At 41.6% G+C, this 21955-nt stretch overlaps 2 protein-coding genes across 4 annotated transcripts in view; one reads left to right on the top strand and one right to left on the bottom strand.

Moving 5' to 3' along the window:
* Positions 1–21955, bottom strand: part of MLH3 (mutL homolog 3) — a 36829-nt gene that overhangs the window by 4343 nt on the left and 10531 nt on the right. For 2 of the 3 annotated variants that reach the window (XM_061559226.1, XM_061559228.1), the window contains exons 2-8: positions 9746–9911; positions 4358–7979; positions 3625–3831; positions 1798–1874; positions 1595–1699; positions 957–1026; positions 241–312 (exon numbers count right to left, since the gene is read on the bottom strand). In XM_061559226.1, coding sequence (XP_061415210.1) covers positions 241–312; positions 957–1026; positions 1595–1699; positions 1798–1874; positions 3625–3831; positions 4358–7979; positions 9746–9904 — 4312 coding nt within the window. In that variant the 5' untranslated portion in view covers positions 9905–9911. Of the gene's footprint in view, positions 1–240; positions 313–956; positions 1027–1594; positions 1700–1797; positions 1875–3624; positions 3832–4357; positions 7980–9745; positions 9912–12387; positions 12472–21955 lie in introns of those variants that run through there. The other variant, XM_061559227.1, reaches the window with a different exon arrangement.
* On the top strand, positions 12891–20201 carry LOC133347177 (zinc finger C2HC domain-containing protein 1C-like). Its single transcript, XM_061559225.1, has 3 exons — positions 12891–13103; positions 14841–16295; positions 17479–20201. The coding sequence occupies exons 2-3, from the start codon at positions 14856–14858 to the stop codon at positions 17713–17715; spliced, it is 1677 nt and encodes a 558-aa protein (XP_061415209.1). The 5' UTR covers positions 12891–13103; positions 14841–14855; the 3' UTR covers positions 17716–20201.

The raw sequence follows: 21955 nt of genomic DNA, 5'->3' as shown, positions 1-21955 counted from the left end.
GTGCACGAGGTGGGGTGGATGGTTGGTGAAGGAAGTGCCCAATCACAGTTCAGATATTCCTCGCCACAACATTTAAGCCAAGGCCTGGAATCGAACTCAGGTTGTCCAGTCTATAGCGCACGGTCCACACCAGTTCCGTGTAGTGTATTGTCATAATTTTTAATCGTAAGATATTAACTATTGCACAAGGCACATCCAAGTGGTAATGCACGGCAAAGTAATATAAGTGATGCTATATACCAGCTGTCAGTTGCTCTAGTCGTACTCTCTCATGGGCCGCATGCTGATCCACCAGAATGAGAATATTCAGATCTACATTACAAGACAATCTTTTAGAGCATGCACTTCAAAAGGCATTACATTTACACATCATTGCTACAATTAGCACAACACCAAGATTATACATTTTCGTAAATTATAATTCACAAGGTTGTGAAAAGAATACAAATCATTACTAAATTCATAACCTTAATTTAATTAAACACATGATGCGCCAATTAAATGGTGATTTAAAAAAATTCAAATGCATATTAAGGATCTGAATGGATTGCAGTGTGCAAAACAATTCAAGAATCCACCACATCTCCATGAACATTGCCTTATATTAACATATTAGCTAACTTTTCAGTCGATGACCCTTTTACCACTCATAAAGGCTCATTGTCCGATTGGGCGGGGCTAGAAGTGGGAAGCTGAATGTGGAACATGGGGGGAAAAATGATTCAGGGTTGTGATTCAATTCAAAAATGTTATTTCCTGTCTCGTTTTTACCATCTTACTTATATTATTAACCATTGTTTTGTCTCTCATTACTGACCACTCCATTAGCCTGCCCATAAGTAATCGAATGGTCCCACCCACAATTCTATACATGTCTTGTAAGAAATATACTTTGTTTTAATAATTGAATCAATTCATTTACAGTAATAAAACAGCGGTATGTAAATATACCTTACCTTTTTGTCTTTCAGGTCCCTTATCGGTACAGAGACAGACAATAAACTTCTTGTCAACTTGCTGAATCACCTGTTAAAATCAATGTGGCATAATCACACGATATATTTAACCCAGGCTTATACCTTTCGCTAATAAGAAGAGCCACTGCCTTGTTTCAGGACATGTTATTCATCACCGCTGCTTAATTTTGTCATGACAATGATACATAGTGGCCTTCTATGGCATAAAGTCTTGTGGGGTGGGGCAGATTTTAAGTTCAACCCCTGTTTTTTTACGAAAACTGTAAAGCACTGTAATAGGGTTTGATTGGTAGAAATGTTGAGCAAAGATAGGAAAGCTACCCAATAAAGTGACATTTCCACTAATTTCAAGTGTCAAACATCAACCCTTGTATTAATTTCAATTTGGTTGTCGTTATCTATACACTGTTTAGATATTTAAATGTGCTTGAAAAAAATGGTAAATGCACACAAGGGTAGCACAAACATCTATGCTGGAGTTTAGTTATGATATGAAATGTTATTATACTGTTCAGAAAGTTTTTCATTGTTTAAGGTGATAAGGTACACTCTTGTAATTAACGTCTTGCTAACATTATTTAAAGAGCAGAATCTATACATGACGAACATTTTCTTACCTGCAGAGAGGCAAACATGTCTTTTGTAAACTTGAATGGGTTCAGAATATTATGAACTTTGACAGCCTTTGCATTCATTGAATTTGCAATAGTATCCACTGCTACCTGCGAAATAGAAATATGTTTTTATACATTACTATAGTACATACTCAAAACTAAGGAAGCATTTAACTTTGGCAATGCAAATTAGGCTTTGAACTTACTTCTGGAGGTCGATAAAACACTGGATTTTCCCATTCGGAAAACAAGGCTTTAACTGAATTTATGCTGGAATCGTCACCTAAAAAACATAAAAGTGAATTATGGATTAACAAAATGATCTTACAGCATTGTTCTTAACATGACAAGATTTCCCATCCCTGCAATATTTGTGGCTTATCAACAATGAATGTGAATTGATCAAATGTAATTGTCATCAGCCATGATCAATCTCCTATTGATCCTGCAATGCAACAATCCATCCAGCACCTGCACATGAATTGACCTCATCGCTCCATCTCCACAGTGGATGACCTCATGGACACTTTCCATCTTGGGCTGCCATGCCACTTCATAATTATTCCTGTGCATCTTCCATCATCACTTCAAGTGACATTTCCTGCCCAAGGCCTACTTACTTTTATTAACAGTCAACATCACTATCATGAGTTATGGTTCCATCATTCTGCCTAAGTGTTTCCATTTGTGAATTGCCAATCATCAAACTCTTTTTTTTTGCTGTTAATGCTCCCATTGCTTGCTATGACGTCTGCAATGATATTTGTGTTCCGCCATCCGATTTCTTTTCTCATTATTTTCCATTTTCTCCTTTTCATCACCACGTATTATAATTAGAGTAAACAAAGGTTTAATGGGTGTATCCTGAGATGAGACACATTTTTCATGTCATATTTTGAACAAATGCGTTAAATACCCTTTGGTTTTTTCGGTAAATTACGTAGGTTAAAAAAGAAAACAAATAAATTAAATCACGACGTTTCGGAGGCAACACAAGCCTCCGTCTTCAGGTGGAACCGTCACAGCAAAATCACTGCATCAAGTGAAGAGACCTCCAAGAGACACGACCCTCTTGGAGGTCTCTTCACTTGATGCAGTGATTTTGCTGTGACGGTTCCACCAGAAGACGGAGGCTTGTGTTGCCTCCGAAACGTCCTGATTTAATGTATTTGTTTTCTTTTTGACCTACATGACTTTACCGAAAAAACCAAAGAGTATGTATCCTTGCAGTCACGAAAGCTTCAAATCTAAAATGCGTTAAAGGTAACGGTGAGAGCAGCCAAGGAAGAGTGTTACTCCTAGAGCAGCGGTCGGGAACCTATGGCTCGCGAGCCATATATGGCTCTTCCGGTGACGGCATATGGCTCCCAGACAATTTTGAGTTGAAAAAAATAATAATAAAAAAATAATAATAAAATCAGTTTGGAACTGATTTTAAAATACTTGTGATATTGCTTAATAATAGTGTGTCATTTTAAAGTAAACAGAAATTAGTTTTGAAGGTAAAATTTCTCGGGTCACGAGTTCCGTGACCAGAAGTCGCATTAAAAGTAAGACATATTTAATTTATTATACGTAAAAAATACTATATGGCTCTCAATGAAATATATTTAGAAATATTTCGCTTTTATGGCTCTCCCAGTCAAAAAGGTTCCCGACCCCTGTCCTAGAGGGACAAGAGAGTGGGAAAATTGTGCCCCCTACTGTGTGAACCAGAGGAAACTTGAAGCGATCTCAGAGAGAACTCTGCGCTATCCACTAACGTGGGAACGTTCTCAAAAACGAAGGGTCGCACTGCTCTCCGAGAGATTTGAATGGGACACTTTTTCTGATGACGTGACTCCGATAGCACACTCGGGATACAATTGGGGAAATGAACAAAGACTTTGAAAAGTAAAATGTACGCATGTTTAACTTCTTTCGCACAATACGTAGCCAACCGTGGTAAATCGGAGGTACGAACAGCAACTGAATGCAAAACAGAACTGAGGGACATTATCTTATGAAGATTTGAAAAACACCTTATGCCTCACCATGTTTTGTTTCTCCTTCCTTCCACTTGCTGCCGACCTCAGCGTTACAGTCTGCCACGTGCCGTTTCCATTCCTCCGTTAAAGTAGAGTCAGACCCGTTTCCGCCAGTGTGATTTTTGCCAAAGTTGCGTAACCGTTTCTCCTTGGGCCGCGGTAGAAACGGCTGCGCGCAGTCGGTGATAAATGGCTGACAGCTGGATGAACGCCCTTCACGCGCAAACACAGAGTGACGGCTTGCCACCTCAACACATAGCGTACACGATATTGGCACCAGTTGCAATGTATTATTTTATGTTAATAGTGGACTGCCCAGCTTCACCAGGTCACGCACCTTGTTAATTGTATAATATCCGTCCGCAACCAACACACACAGCTCCGATCTCCCATATTTTGCCCCCCCCCCACCTATTTCACACAACTTCACACCCCTCACATGTTCATTTTAACAAAAGAATGGCCAACTCTGTAAACTCCCAAAAATGAGCTGTGGAAATAGGGACGTGCATAACGTGTAGGCCATTGTCTAATCTTGGAATTTACCATGCGTAAGAAATGTGAAGAAAAAAATTGTTTAAAATAATGTTAATAGTATAAAACCAAAGTGCATTAACATAACAGTTTTTTTTAAGTAAAAAAAGGGACTAATGGTTGATATTACATGCTGCAGAGATATTACTAATACACATATCCATTTAGATAAGAAATGTTGTATTACGTTTACGATTCAACTCACCAGATGAGTTGACGACTAAAACATTCATGGTGCAGAATCCTTGGACGCATGCAACCTGAAGATCAGCTGAAGGTGGCGGCTTGTAGCTGCTTAATCCTGTTTTTAAATTCACGTAGACCCTTTTTTCCAACAAACTATCGTAATGGCTCACCCAATCGGATTTGATTTGCGCACCAGATGAAGATGATCCAATTTCCGTTTTTTTGTTTTCACGATTCAAATTGTCTCCGGTGACCTCTGTGTTCACGTTTTTGATTCTGTGATTGTTTACAGTTCCTTCATCTTCCAACGCAGCAGTTTTCTCACGTTCTGCACTTTCACAAATGTTTACAGTCTCTGAGATGGTAGGCTGAACGATACACCCTTGAACAGAATCAATTATACATTCTTCACTACAAGACTGTTTGCATACTTGATTGTCAAAGGGTTGTATATCACCTTTATCAGCCACATCAACATGTTTAGAATAACCTAAATAGTCTGCCATGCAATCCTTTAAAGGCACATGGCAGTGTTTTGTCAAGGACATGGCAGGTGCTGTGGTGTCAGTGTTTTCCATGATTACTTTTTCCTCTTTTTGTTCCTTTTCACCGTGGATTTGAATCACACTACGAGTTGTTTCACTGCAGTGAACCTGAATAATGTGTTTCTTTTTAACATCTTCTGATAAATTAATCTTCTCAAGTGAATGTATACCTGCTGAAGAATTTGAAATGGGTCTATGCTCTTTGGGATGAGTACAGCCTTTTAACTTTGAAAGCTTTTTTGACAAACTTATTGAAGATGTGTTATTTGTTACTGTATTCTTTTCAAAATATTTTGCTAGATTCAAATCTCTACTGTCTTTAATGTGTTCCTTTGCGGCAATTTCAGAAAAGCTATTGTGATGCAAAAACGTTCTTTCTGTTTTGGCATCACTGGAATGTAACGCCAATACCCTGGATGAAATGTGGGAACTTTTTGCTGACAAAAATTGCTGACATTTAATTGATATTGGTTTTATTTTATTTGCCAAGGTGTCAGGATTATCAGAACCTTCAGCAATGTTCTTACTCAGTGGTGGAAACAAAGGGTGTGAAATAGCCGAACCTCTGTTAGCATTTTCATGCTCGGAACTGCCCATTTTATTTTCAGAAAGCGCAATCTGTGTAGCACACTTTGCATCCGAAGTTCTTCTGAACTTTCCCAAAGAGTTTGTTATAGAAGAAATGTTGACGGGATAACTTGGTTTTTTAACTGTGCTGCTCGGTGGAAAGGGCAAAGCCAGCCTATATTTGTCAAAGTAGTCAGTGTGCAGCTTGCCGACAGCCGTTTGAAAGCACTGTCGGCGCATATCACCGTCAATTCGAATATCTTCCGTGAGCCTTCGTTTTAGACTCTCTGAAGTGGGCTGAGAGAGGCTATGATTCACACATGGTTTCTTTGGACAGAGTCTGATTTCCTTCCAACTTCTACTGATGCAATTGAGTTCGCCACCACTGGCCTCATGATCGGCTACATTTTGACCACCATCCATCCTTTCAGTGTTTGCTTTTAAAATTTCCCAAGCATTTCCTGGTCTCAATGGTTTTAAATGTAATTGATGACAAATGTTTGTAGTATGACATCCATCAGTAGAATCGTTTGATTTCATGTGTGCCTGTAAGTTGTTTCGACAAACTTGTTTTGCCTTATTTCCTTCAAAACGGTGCAGCATTTCACTTCTTGGCAAGTCACAACAATCCATATTTATATCCTGTGTAGACTTAGGACCCCATTGAGCAGAATTAAAATGAGTACTTCTCTCTTGATGAAAACCAGGATTTGAAATGTCCGATTGCTTTCCGGTACTACAAATAGGGTCAAACTTGGATTCTTCAGGTATGGTAGTGCTAATATGCTGTTGTACACCACATAATTGTAAAGTATGGTTATGGGAAGCAGTGTCTTTCACAGAAAAATGTTCAGCGTCCAGATGTCTTTTCTGCTTACAAAGTTGATGTGCCCATGTTTTATTCATGCAACTGCATGTGCCAATACAAGTTTCATTGTCAATATCCAATAAATGATTAAACCCTTCAACATTATTCGGCGTTGCAATGTCTGCAATGGATGATTCACTATTTGTATGTTCAGAAGACTTGTCAAGTATGACACTACAGACAATGGCATCTGTATTGGAACTAGATAAAGAAATTCCAACACTCCCTTGATCATCACAAATCACATTATCTTCATCCACTGTGTTATCAGTAGGCAAATTGCTTGTTGATTCCAATATTACACTGCCACTGTTTCCTGTGCTCGTTTCACCTAAGCTTTCTCTGTCAGGTGAATCGTGGTTGGACTCCTCATCTACAAATATGTCTCTTTCGGCAGGTGCGTTTATTTTACTGTTAATGTTTTTATCAGTTGTTGGTACTTGCTCTGCTGCAGTTTCCACCTCTGTCTGCTTGAAATTGTCCATGTTAAAGTCCACCACTGTTTCTTGACAATTACTTGGTACTTCACTAACAAATGTGCATTTCCTTTTCACACTGTGTGACTGAAGTTCAGGGCCATAGATCTCAAGAGAAGCAAAGCTTGGTCTAGCTGGAGATTCTCCGAGAACACCAAACTCTTTGGCATCTTCCGTTGAATTTTTTGTGCAAGAATGGCCTATGATAAAGTCGTTATCCAGCAACTCTTGCTTAATGTCTTCTCTCGAGATATCTTCCCGAGCGGAAAGATTTTCCCTCTCAAGAAATTCCTTCACTGACGTTTCCACACAGCCCAAAACATTTTCCCAATCTTGGAACTCAATTAATGTTTTCATAGGGTCCAAGCAGATGTCATAGTCAGACAAGGGACAAGTTATATTCAATACAAAAATCCCATGAAGCTCTGAATTTCGCAGACTACCTTCCTTCTTGCTTGGGCTTATAAGAGGGTCTTTCCATGCCCATTTTTGGCAGATTTTCTGCTTGCAAATAATGCTCAACTTCTTTATCAAGATGTTAACAAGTTTGTGCAGTTTTGTTTTGAGCACAAGCCTTCCATTGACATATATGAACTGCAGGTTCTTGTTGTGATGGCCTTCTCGACCAATATATCCAGCGATCTGAATTTTTTCAGACTGGTAGTTTATCTCTGAGAGTCTTTGTGCCTTGGTCTGCCCAAATATCTGTCCAAAGCGGGAAAGCATGCTGTTAGTACGCTGGCACTGAACAGAAACAGTGCCAGTGTTTTCGTTTTTCAATGTGAACGAAACTTGATGATGAACCAGAGCTATTGCCTCTATTTTCTGACGAATCTTTTCATATTCCAATATTGGTGGAATGCACTTCCTTCTAACTGGCAGGTTATAGAAGAAATTGTGTACAGTAACTGTCGTTCCATGGCTTGGTCTGATTTTTTCCGCTTCATGAACAATCACCGACTGCATGTCCTGAATGACTTTGGTGTAAGTTCTTGAGGAAGATGTTGCTCTGGAAGTAATCTCAACAACACTCGATACACTTGCAATGCTAGCAAGGGCCTCGCCCCTGTATCCATAATAGCGGAGGTTCTCAAGATCTTGTATTTCGTGGCACTTGCTTGTAAAGTAGCGATTTCCTAATACCTCAAGATCATTACTGGTAATTCCATTGCCATTGTCAACCACCTGTAAAATGACAAAAAAAATCGCATCTCAAAAGGTGAAAGCAATCAATTAGGCCTTACATTAGCCCCATGCATAAAGCGATCATCTAAAAATACAACTTGATAAAGGAACAAAGTATTGCTTTGGCTGTCAGAATGATATTGAAACCAAAAAAGTATGCTAAGTTCATAACATGATTTGTTCACACTAAATGCATCTACATATGCTACACATTTTCTAGGACTTGATTCATTGATTAATATTAACTTTTAAGCTCACATTACATGCATCGAATTCCATAATAATCAATGTTGTTCTATTCTAATAGGTTGATGGCAATGGGTCCAAGTGACCCACATGACAACCTTAGGTTGCTACATTTACCACAATGTAAATAAATGAAGAGTAATAATACAAATTATTTTTGAAGTGCAATGCAAAGTGAAACTATTATATGTAACATTTTGCTGGGTAGCCCATATCAGATAAGAACATTCATGAATAATAGTGTCCATCTCATTACCCACAAACATTATTCCTATTATCCACCATAAAAAAATCATGCATATTGGGATGAACTTAGCACTCGGTGCACTTCCGTAAATGTTATCCGTTATGGCCATGAATAAAATAATGAATGTTCCTTTCTGTACAGTTTTGTGTAATAAACCGTGGTATAGGGTGTTGTGTTTTGCAGTTGTGGCAGTGAATGGAAATGACAGCGTAGACTTAAGATAACATTATCACCACCCCTCATGAACAGACCTACCACTACCCCTTAACACATGTATGGAGTGCTAGGTTGCCTGTGCGTGACTCCTTGCTACTATTTGAGACATTCATGGACAGTCTGAGTGCCTATTTGCAGATAATGGGAAATAAGCATGGATAAGTCCAACCTAGGAGTCATGAATAAGAAGCCCGCAGAAAAAATGCATTTCACTAAATATATCACCTCCAACTATTATCAAGGGAAATGTACTACCTAGAAAAGGCTTCATATAGATAGCCATTGGTGCTTAATTATAGACTTTTTAACAGACAAAAGAAAGTATGTACCCCTACACATTATTATCAATTTTACCTGGAACATTACTCATTAATGAGTGGCATGGCGTATCCATGGCTGCGTTTTGTCACGATTGCCAGGCACAACATGTAAACAACTGCACGCACCTCATAAATAATGAAACATTTATCCGGCGAGTACAGATGAGACTCAACACCTCATTAACCAAGCGACCCTAGTGATGAAAAGGCATGTCATGTCAACATCGTCGTCGTAATGCTGGTGGGCATAAACGATCCACGATTGGACCAGTCGCCTGTGACCCCAAAAAGTGTTCCGATGCCAAGTATAGCAGTTCCACAATAATATTGGACAACGTTATTCAAAATCATCATAATAACACGTGGTGTTATTTAGAATGTAATTGTATATAGATTTAGTATAGAATATTAAAATCGTTAGACACGTGCATCATCAAAGTGTGGATGCAAACATGTTTTTTTCTGAGTACGCCCGTGTCTGATTAATGAATTACAGTGTTAATTGAATTACATAGTACACCCAATTAAAAAAAGCCACTTCAGGAGTGCGAGTAAAGCTTGTTACAAATGATCAATTACCACTCCTGTTGAAATCCACACCATATTCTGGTTTCTTGAATGATAATATAACATGTAAAAAAATAAAAAAAGCCACCTCATGATTACACCAACGCTTACCCATTCCTTCAAAAGCGTACGTTATGAGTGGAAACGCTCGGCAGCTTCCACAAACAAACCTGGAAGCGGAAGTCTTCCATGTGGAGCCGTGCCGCCACGCAGCTGGCACCCGCGTCCAGGCTGTTGAGCAGCAGCTCCTCCACACACTGACTGGCCGTGCTTAGGGCCACTCCTGAGCGCAACCTCGCCTGCACCTCTGGGGGCAGCTCCTGCAGCATGGGTGCACTGCAAACATGAGAGAGTCAAATACTGGTGAGCGACAAATTCCGCGCCTTTTTTCTGGGAACTTGTTCAGGCTTACACAAGGGGGGTGATTATTGTGCATCTCCTACGTGATAAAGACGTACCCATCGAATACCGCTAATTTTTTACTAGAAAGAACAAAAAAATTATTAACGTAATACTCTTAGGGGAAGCTCCTATGTTTGACCGTTTTTGAAATATTCAGATTTTAACATCATAAAATGTGCATGTTTTGTGGTTTAAACCGGCTTGAATCCAAAATATCTCAAAAACAATAAAAGATGGTTTTCGCTTTAATGTTATTTGCTGTTTAATGCTCTATCAAACGAAAAAACTTCGCGATATTATATTTTAATGGTTTGTGAATGACACGCACAAACGTGTTTATGGGGCACTTTAAAATCGAGATTTATGGGCCTTAAAATGAAAATCTCGGATTTTCAGATTTCCTGTTGTGTCATAAAAGCTACTGTGGTGCCACGACCACGGAGCAACTCCGCAAGCGCCGCAATTCCCCCCTACCCCCCACCCTGAGCACACGCACGCACCACACACACACACACGTAGTGTCCTGGCGGAGGATCGCCTGGCACAACGGGTTTTCATCCGAAGGGCCCCGAGGTGGGAAGTCCCGCGGGTTCCCGGTGCCAGGAGATTGGCCGACCCTCCCAGAACAAATCACATTGCGGCGCCCCTAAATTGGCTTAAAATTGCATGAGAGCACAAAGGTTCACCGGGCCAGCCGCAATGAGTCACGCACGACATCGGGGAGAGGGCTGGGGTAAAATATTAAGCGAAAGGAGGAACCCAGCGCTAGACCAATTACACACTAGCCAGGTGTGTATTCGCCAGCCGGACGCCCTCCCATATTAAACAGGGCGATCAGAGATTAATGAGTAAGGGAGCAGAGACAATGGGCCGAAAAATAACGTAACGCTCCACGTAAGGGCAGGATAGCGTAACCCCAGATGTTTTTTTTTATCAAGGGGTATAAAAAGGGGAGCCCGAAACGGTTCAAGTCAGTTCTCCTCTCCAACCTCTTGGCCGCTAAGACCGACTGTCTCCTCAAGCCGTTCGCAGCATCCGTGTGATGCCAGCGAGTGCTGCTACGAGGCAGTGATAGGCAAGGTTTTATCGTCATTTTCCCTCCGACTCTCACTGCGTCCGTGCGACGCCGTGAGTACATCTGCGAGGTACGTGATAGGGCGTGTGAATGTTTGGGGAATCGGATAGTAGTAGGACAAGCTCTGCTCACAAAATATTCCCTCGGGCAGTGCAGGGTTTACGCCGTGAATAAACGTTAGCACAGAGCCTCGGTGTGGTGCGAGTGATTTATGTGTGGAGAGCGAGAGCACGAGTGCTCGATGAGATAATCGCCTGCAGGAGCGCGCGCGTGTTCGCGCCGCCGCTGTAGCGCTAGTCTTTGTGCGGACGCGGATTTGGATGTAACCGCCTGCAGGAGCGCGTGCATTTGCGCAGTCACTAGCTGTAGTGTGTTAAGAGGAAACCGCTCGCAGGTTTGGGTGCGGTCGTACAGCTGTGCGCCGCGTTGGTGTGAGTGTTGGTGTGTGTGCGTGTGTGGAATAACCCCGTGCGGCGGTCAGCCAGCGATTTAGCTACGTCCCTTAGAGGGAGCCCGGCGGGGGCCGATCGACGCGGTGGAGAAGGGAGTGGAGGGGGCGGACATCGCACCCCACCTGCCCGGCGAGGGCGGGGGGTAGACGCCGCCCCCCACACTACCTATATACCACGTTTCAGATATCTACCTGGTCGGGAAGTACCCTATAGGTTTTTTGAGACAGATTAAGGTCTTTATTTATGCAGATAAGGACCAAATCCACCTCCGATTAGCACGGTTTGGCTGTGTACGGTGCGAAAGGTCAACGCACATGCATACACGCAGCCACTACGAGGCAACATTAAAAAAAAGGTTATACAAACCTCATGTTGATTGATCTGAAAACGCCATATTTTCTTACTGAATACAAGTTCCCAGATGTGAGTTACTATACATCTCAAGAATGGCAGAGTACTAAATAGACCCAGGGGTCAATAGATTGCGCAGTTGTTAAGCGGGCTGCCCTCTGAACCTGGCAACCTGAGTTTGAGTCCTGGCGACAGAGAAGGCTGCGATGAGCGATATGCGAACGGGCCATCTGGGCCCCCCTTCACCAACCCGTCAACCGACGCGGCGTGCAACAGGCCTCTAACAGCCAGCGGTGAATGGACATTGTTAAGGACGCGTACAATGTTAATATTCGACAAACGCAAGCCTGCGTGTTTTAAAGCATCTCGTCGCGCATCCTTTTGACCACCAGTAAACGCGAATCAAAAACACTGAACAACGTTTCAGTTTCCATGTATTAGGTATAGCCCTGTGAGCCATTCGGCTTTTGAATCGGGTGCAACTGCAACAAACAAAAAACATGAACAAGAAAACATCTTAAAGTGAACGTACGTTCCCACACGACAACAGCAGCAGCAGCAAGACCGCGTGGCCAACACACACACACACACGCCGCTTGAAATCGTCAATTTTTTAGTTTTTCAACGACTGGCGCGCGGAACTATTTCGTCGGCGCGTAGCGACACAGCGGCGACAGGGGGGGGGAGGGGGCGGGGGGTGAGAGGCGAAGGCGGGGCGAAGGCGGGGTGGGGGCGGGGCGAGACGGGCGGGGCGAAGGCGGGGTGGGGGCGGGGCGAAGGCGGGGTGGGGGCGGGGTGAGGCGGGGCGAATGCGGGGTGGGGGCGGGGCGAAGGCGGGGTGGGGGCGGGGCGAAGGCGGGGTGGGGGCGGGGCGAAGGCGGGGTGGGGGCGGGGCGAGGCAGGGTGGGGGCGGGGCCAGGCGGGGTGGGGGCGGGGCGAAGGCGGGGTGGGGGCGGGGCGAAGGCGGGGCGAAGGCGGGGCGGGGGCGGGGCGAAGGCGGGGTGGGGGCGGGGCGACGGCGTTGCTAGGCGTTGCTAGGGTGTGCAGCGGCAGCAGTGGCAGCGACCTCGCACCCAACATTGGGCAGATGTTTGGTGCGCGTTTGGCCAGTTTTTAAGTTCAAAGTTTTGACGCAACTTTTATAGAAGGCGTTTTTTGTTGTTGTTGCTGATGCTCATTTATATCGTCGTCGTCGTTATTAAAGTCCGTCTGTCTCGACGTCCAATCATTTCGTCGGCGTCTTTCCAAGTGAGTAACAATTGTTTGTTTGTTGTTACGATTCGTGTGATTGTCGGTTTAACACGTCGGCTTTCGCGACCAATATCATCCAGAATACAGGTTTACGTGACAAACCTTACTAATCGGCTGTCTGGTGGGTGACTGGTTTGACGACATGTTCACATGTACGCGATATATATAAAGAAAACATTGTGTGATTTGTAAGAAATGTCGCACTAACACGGCGGCGGTGGTGGTGGTTGTGGTGGGGGGGGTCGAACGTACGGTCGTGGTAACGATATGAACAGTGGGACAGTATAAAGAGCGGAGCAGCATACTCTTACACGTAGTTTTGTTACTGTTAACGTGTAGTTTGTTTTAAAGCGGTGTGAGTGTTATTTGTTCGAAGTCGGTCAGTGCCATAAACTTGCGGCGGGGTGGGGGGGGGAATTCGAATGTTATATTTCGGAAATAAAAGTTATATAGTGTACATTTAACATAAAGCCATTGACTTTATGGGCTTATTAATACACACCGCATGTATTGTCAAGACTGTTTCAAACATACACAGTGTAATTGGCGCAATAGGAACATAGATTGCCGGTACACAAACCTTTGGAGGGACACTCGTTTAATTTTCCATTCCCTTCCCGTCCAAAACGGAAAAATCTAAATGTAATTACAAATGTAATTTTACGTGAACGTTAACTACTGTAGTGACGATGTAGATTGCACTGCAGAAGTCGAAAACCATTGATTGTTTTACATTGATACAACTAAAATTATAACAAAATATCACCATTTCGCAGTTGTTTTTTTTAAGCACCACTCTGCCATGCTAATGGTGAGCACCAGCGTGGTAAAAAACAGCGTGCAGAGATGTTCATCCAGTAGTTATGCAAATCATTAATAAGTGCCAACATTTTGAAACGTGAAAACATCACGGAAATGTGAAGCAAGCTCATAAAAAACATGTAGTGGTGGTTTATGTGGAATACAATCTATTATTTGCAGAATAAAAAAAAGAACTTCAAAACTGCACAGTTAACTTGGGACATTTCAGTGCCACAAAGCATTGTGTACATTGACTCATGCCAAAATGCTGCCGACTCTGTTAATAATTCAGTAAATTCCCCGGCAGAGTTGTAATGCATGCTCTTGGAGTCAATGCACTCCGTAAGCCTCCCTTGGCAGCCAATATGCTTACCACATTCCATCAAAAAGCCATACATGTTAGGTGATAACTATTGCTGGTGGCAAGTTGAAAGCGCACACGGAGAGCATGTCCAATGGCCATTTAAGCGAAGTTTTACAACAGTGCCATTTGGCATGCATTGTTTATTTATTATTTGACTTCCAAGACAACACTGCCACTAAGCCATGCTGGAATGCAAATAACGCTGAGTAAATATTTGTCAAACTTTTTTTTTATGAAGTTCAAACTTGCATAACCCATGTATGCACTTAAACCTCGGTCAGGCCAATACGTTAAATGTATTTTCCTACAGACAATATGCCAAGCAATTATAATGTAAAGTTACATCCTTAATTTATTTCAACTACATTCGATAACCGCAGCAGAAACTAATGTATTTTATTCCAAATTACCCATTACTCGGGGGGTGCATTTTTGAATCCGGAGAATACGGTATTAAGAATTGCTTTTATCCTTGTAAAATTCTGCACATTGTTGAAACTGGACATCTGTGAAAAAGAGCTTCATTGGATTCCTCCAGTCTAAATACAGATTATTATTCTGATTTACAGAACTGAGTGAAGATCATGAAGCCGGCGGGTCAGCTTGGGTATCCCATGGCCAAAGAGCCTTCTCGGTTGCTCAAGCTTCAAAAAGAGTTCCAGGAGAGACTGCTAAGGGAGAAGGAGGCCACTCTTATAGCCATGCAAGGGGCCCAGTACCAGACTGCGTTCTTCAGCGACAATCAAAGAAACGTAAAAATGCAACGCATGCCTTCGGGGTGGAAATATCCTCACACGTTTCCCAGAATGCCATCAAACACACGACCACCACTGCAGTTTTTACCGCAGCCTCCTGCACAGCCTCCACCTTCTTATCTGCGACAGACACAGTATGGCATGCAGAAGCGAAGTGCTGGCATTGACAGAGCCAAGCCTCTGCCGCAAATAAAAAAGAAAAGCTCGAGCTTACACAATATATTTCAAACACCACAACCGGCATTCCCCCACTACAAGGCTGGAGATACATTAAAGGTGACCGACCGATATCCAAGTGGACTGTTAAAATTGCCACCAGTTGATGTGGACAAGTCCAAGCAACCATCCAACTGGACAACTCAAAACCAATGTCAGAACGATGTTGCTCACATTTCAAATATTGGTAAAGCAAAATACATAGAGACGACACCCAGCGTAGACGCTAATTCAGGTGCCACAAATACCTCTGACAACCTACCTCTACTGCCACAGTCTTACCAACAGCAGGTGATTGAATCTCACCAAGCACATGCTCCTTTAGAAAGGAGCAATCTAACTACTCCTCACTGGATGGTTCAGAAACAGAAAGATGATGAAGAAAGCATTGAAGAAGAAATTCAAAGAAAGGAACGTGAGATCTTGGCAAAACTCAATAAATTTCAGGAAGAGTTGCAGATTATTCAGAGAGAAAGACAAATGGCAGAAGAAGAAGAAAGGCATTTAGAGCCTGCAATCCAGGGCATTACAGAAACGCATTTCATGGACAGGCACAAGGTTATCCCTGCCATAACAAGGACTGGCGATTCCAAAAAACTACCATCACTACACGGGAATCAACATGACAATAAAAATCAACCAGGGATGGAAGAGGAACAATTTGAAAATAAAACTTCCAAAGAAACCCATCATGAGGAGGAATCTAATACACCACATTCAGTAGTAACTTCTAATAAGTCAAAAAACATGACCAACCACAAAAGTGGTAATGTTGAAGATGATGTCATTTCTATTATTGATGAAACACAGGACTATGAATATCAACAGAATTTCACAGATGAGACAGACTACCTTGCCGACCAAGAAACCCTCGATCTTGCCAAGTGCCACACTTGCGGACGGACATTTGCGAAGGACAGGCTTGAAAAGCATGCAAAGATCTGCTCCAAGACCACTCAGAAAAAGAGAAAAGTGTTTGACTTTTCAAAGATTCGAGTTGAAGGAACCGACATGGAACAATTCTGCAAAAAGAAAAGTAAAACCCCCGAACAGGTATGTGAAAAATATCTTTACGAGTTATTAAGTCAGCACAATTTAATCATTTGGTGTAGCAATGGTTCAGCGTTTAGTGCAGAGGGTCAATATATCCAGCAGCCCGGGGTCGATTCCCAGGTACAGCTAACATTGGTGCTCAGAGACATCTGAACTGGTCCTGGGTACCCTGCTTCAGGAACCCACAATATCCAGCGTGGTAAAATATGGTCAAACAATCCCGATGACCAGCAAAGCATGGGAAGGCTCTCATCCAGCAGTGGATTGCAAAAGGGCTACAAATACATATTAATATCCAAACAGTTTTTATTGGTCAGCCATTAAATTATAGCCTACAATATCAACTGAGAGTTTCAACACAGGTTTTAATTGACTGATACTGTTGTTCAATTGTTCTTTAAAAGTTAGTGGGTGTAAAAAAAGAATGCAATTGTTTCAGTAATAATGTGCAAACTATACCAAATAATATTACATAAAACATTTTTTAAATATTTGCTATAGAAGTGCTGTGTCATTTGTACCCTCTTGAAAATAAAACATTAAGTCCTCTCCAAAAAAGTTTCCACTCTCAAACGTCCACACCCACTACTTAATGGTAATGCACTGCCCATTTCACTGCTTAAGCTTTCAACTTTTTGTAACTACTCCAGGTTCATTTTAGCTGTCCAGATCAATTATGCTCAGTAACACAAAGATGAAGATAAAATGCAACTTAATATATTGGTTGTGATATTTAAACAAATTAATGCCGCCCATTCGTATGTAAACTTAATTCTTGTTAATTTGTATATCATTTTTTTTATCTAAAAAAATATGGTGACCATGAAGGTATCTTCCATTATTTAATCATTCTTACTAAGCAGTTTGAGCTAGGTTGATAAAACGACACACGTAGTAGTTAGAAGATTATATAATATGGGTTTCATCTCCCGACACCTCCCCATGTCGTCATGGTGTTGGCAACACACATTGTTTCGAGATTTCAGTTTGCCAACAACTCGACAGCGATTGTTTCGAATGAGTGCTATGTGCCCTTGAAAAATATAAAACTTTTCAGATTTTTTTGACACCTTATCTTTCGCACAACCCTTGACCTACAACCACATAATTAAAATTACTTGTCTAATTACAGTGCTTCGTAAAGTATGTCACCTGTACGTGTGCACAATTTATTTCTGTTCAGGCCAAAAAACCCAACTGGAGAGCCAAGTCTGAAGCTTTACAGAGGACGCTCCGGGAGGCGAGAATAGCGCAGCACGGTGGCAAGCTGAGTGACCGGCCACCTCCAGCACCCGCAGAAAACCCCGACTACGTGCCCTGCCCACATTGCCAGCGCCGCTTCGCGCCAGACGTGGCCGAGAGGCACGTGCCCAAGTGTCAGAACCTGAGAAGCAGGCCAGCACCTCCAAAAAGAAAATAATAAAAGCAGTATCAAACGTTGTACAACAACAAGAACAAAAAAACTACCTATATCAACAATGCTCAAAAACTGATTTGGTTTACGTTATTTCAATTAAGGAATATATTAAAAGTTCATGAAATAAAACCTATCCATGAAATTAATCGAGCTCAACCTTTAAAAAAAATATAGGAAGCAAAATAGCTACATATGTGAACTTACAAAGGTAGACCAACACAATTATATCCACATAGCATAAAGGCTGAGCCGAAGACAAACGCTAATAAAAGGGGCAGTCATCTTCAACTTATTTAGGCCCTTGCAACTCCCTCCCAGGCTGACTTTCAACAGCCCACTGGGTCGTCGCGTATAACCTGCCAGGTACCAGGGAAATATTTATAACGGTAGCCATTTTTACAAGGCAAACCAACAGCATGACAGCATATCCGTCAACTAAATTATAAGAGGCGTTCAGAAGGCTGAATCAAGAAGTTATAGAAAGCGGACCCTCCCCCCCCAGATGTGGGGGTAAAAAGTTGATCCAACAAGGTTTCTAAAAATTGTCGAACCCCTCAAATTATTTTGTAGTCATAGGGTGTGTAAGTATATATTACAACATGCTACATTCAATAGTATCTGCAGATGGGAGGGAAGAGGACATCTGTGGGGGCAAGGCATGAAGCACTGAGAAGCCCTCCGCAGGAGCTAGAATAAGGCCGCTGAAATTGTCGTAATCAAAAACTCCATGAAACCGTTTAATAATTATGCCGATGGTTTAGATGTATATTTGTTGACAAAAAAACACAATTCAAGAACGATCAACTTACACCAACAAACATAATGAAAACTTTCCTGCGATTGCAGTATATGAAATATTTATTCGACCACAAATGTTGGGGTTATACACAACCGCAACCGTGAATTAACATTAGTAATTTGTGTAGACGAGGAAAACATTTTAAATTAGAGCCTTAAATCATACCTACATAATGCAGATATGCATTAAGTGACTAAGCAATAAACGCAGTGTTTTTAATTGCATTTTTTATGGGAGCATGTTCTTTATCCTAATGCGTCTTTAATATTTTATTACCGTTTGAGAACTTGAGTATTTCTCCTGCTCAGGTCAGTTTCATAAGTATAATATATATCTCAGTGCCTCCATACAATTTTCAATAAGATAATTGATTGATTTTATTTATTAAAAGTGTTCAAACGGGACATTTGAAGTCAGGATCAGCATAAGATTGTATACTAAAATAAGAAGCCATCTGACTATTAAAACACCCATTTTAAAATTGAGTGTACCCTATACTTTTTCACGGATTTTAATTCTATGAAAAACTGCTTAATTTATCAAATGATATAAAAATCCTCAAATAGCTTTAATATGCCTAAGACGTAATAACTCACATAAATATATTGAAAGTGATTGTAAAAATGTAATTATAAATTCAGGGTGTAACATGGATTGATTGTGGTGCAGTGTTCATGTTGTATGGGATACATTTACTACGCTTTTTGAAATTCTATCTGTAGACTTAAATTGTTAATGTTATAAGATGCACATATGAATTGCATTCAATTGATATACAGAATGCTGTATTTAAAAAAAATGTACACTGCATTTTCAATGCTTGAATTATCAAAAATGTATGCACTTTCAAGTTTGGGTTTGTATTAAAGGGTAAATATGTATGCACTGTAAGTTATTTAATTGCCCATATATATTTCAGAACATAAAGAAAAAATGGACAATGCATTTCCCTCTGACAATATGTACTGTGTCTGCACGCCTAAACTTAGAGATATTAAACTATCACAAGGATTCTGCTCCACCGTACATTTTTGGGATTGTAAATGTTGCAATGGCATTTGACATTCAATGGATAACCATACGCACCGTGCACGAAATGTCAGCAGCTAAAATCAATACCATGAGGGCAAGAAAGTAATGAGTACATTTGAGTGAGGCTGAAACATCTCTTGCTCAGTTTTCTATAAAACGACCACAGCAAACCTGCAGTGATGAAGTGGCTGGGGATAACAGCTTTAGAAGTTCGAAAGCAACCCCATTGCCAGTCTGTCTTTGACATAAATTGTTTCAGTTGCATATTGCTCAGTGACAAATGAGGTACATTAGATGCACAGTTTTGTTTCATTGCTATTTGCTAACTTTGTACTAAAATGTAGGGGGATCTTTATTCAACTGAAAATGTATGGTTAAGGTATTTGCGTGAAAATAGATTTCAAGCTTGACATTTTAATTCTACAAAAATTACTTTTATATAAATGGGAATCACTTTTTAGTCATATGTGAATACATTGTGACTGTATAAATTGCATTATTAAAATATGAACTATTGTATATGTAAAAATACAACTGGTCTATGTACACTATACATACTTAATGCATTCGACATCACTGCAGCTACATAGAGAACTCGATGTATCTGCTGTATTACCCATGACTCCTATTATCCATGCCCTGCGTATTTATCCATCCTGAATTCTGGAACGGCTGCCAATTGTCCATATTTATTGTGGCTCAGCAAATAAATCCTATTATCCTTGTTCATCTGGAACAATCTTGAATCATGGGTTCCCTAAAATCCTATTATGAATGTTTTGTGGATAAGGGAAGTAGATCACATAATTAATCCTTTCATCGACTAGCAATTCATTATTCAAGGTGCTCTTATCCAGAAGTGGTGAACGTTTCTTATTTAACAAATCTACTTCATTCATGGGTAGAGCAGTGCCCATTCAAATGTCCATTAACATGCTCATGAATAATCCAAGGCAGGGCATTTATGCAGCATGCATGGCTGCACCTGTGCTACACCCACGTGCCCATCGGTCAGGGTATCATCGGTCTGTGCACGAGTGCAATCGCACAGGCAGCATAAACGAATAAGTGGAGCCCATCAGCAACTTCATCCAATTGTTCGTAGTGCTTGACCTGCGACACACGACCCGGCTCAACGCTGTGGGATGTCGGTGACGTCATCACAGATTTGCGCCGTGATGTCACCCACGCATCAGCTAGCAAAACTTTTTTTTCTTATAATAAACTATTGTTTTGCACGTGGGATGAAACAGGAGTACCCGGTGAAAACCCACGATCATCGAGGCGATAACGCTCGTTCTGCGTCCTGCCATGCACTCACACAGTCCCCTGCTTTTGACGTTCATGTCGTCTCCTGCTGTGTAAGCGTGTGGTCTCCCGCCATGCATTAGCACAGTCTTCTAGTGTTCGTGTGGTCTCCTGCTGTGCACTCCCGCAGTCACGCATTTTGCATTAGCGCAGTCTCCCATCGTGCGCTTGAGCACGGACGAGAATGGTGAAAAGAGATTGCATGAGGAGAGGACAACCACCATGGGAGAAAGAATGGCAAGATCAATGTGCGTGCATTTCGGGACCATGAGTGATAACGACGGCAAAGAAAGGCCTTCAGCATTAATAGACCATGTGTGATAAGATACCAAAGATGACCACAATTTGATGCTGCCACTGTCTTGTCACTGCTAATGCCACCGCAGCCACAAGGTAAAGGACACATTGCACCACTTCCGCATTCAAGACACATTTTCAGATAATGACAAATTCCCAAAAAGGGCTACCCAGAATTTGCCTACGAGAAGTGCACCATTAATCTATTCGCAGTTTTTTTCTTTCTGAAGAGTCACATGGCACTTATTATATTGTGTGCACTAATCCTGACTTTCTGTCCAAGATAATGGAATTATTTTAATGGATAGTCAATGTGAAAGTGAGATCTTGTTCAAATAATCAATGAGGCATATTCGTCTCGTGCCAATAGCCCTATTTTAACCAAATTAAATTAGGGCTGAAGAGCACAGCCGAAGTGATCCTAACCTAACATTAAAACTAACAATATTCCCGAGACTGGTGGAAATTCTACATTCCCATGTCGACGGTGGTTGTCCATAAGCTTAAACCTTATTGTGAGCTGCTCGCTCTCACGCTGGGCCACCAGGCCAAAGTTGAAGATAATAAGTTCTGCCAATAGCGCCCCCCCAAATCATTGCGGAAAAGGAGCTCAAGCATGGGTGGAGTTTGGAGGGGGGGGGGGGCACGCAGGGTGAAGCGCCCGCCCCCCAAACTGAGCACCTTTATGAACTTATTTTCAGTAGTTTACTATTATATTAAAAAGTAATTATATGCACCTGCGATTCCTAATGTGAGGGACAAAACGAACCCCTGCCCCCCCCAAATATAAAAGTATAACTCCGCCTT

The sequence above is a fragment of the Lethenteron reissneri genome, chromosome 25, assembly GCF_015708825.2.
Source record: "Lethenteron reissneri isolate LAM-NWPU_2019-01 chromosome 25, ASM1570882v1, whole genome shotgun sequence".
In the NCBI taxonomy this organism is placed as follows: domain Eukaryota; kingdom Metazoa; phylum Chordata; class Hyperoartia; order Petromyzontiformes; family Petromyzontidae; genus Lethenteron; species Lethenteron reissneri.
This window is presented reverse-complemented; position numbering and strand designations above follow the sequence as displayed.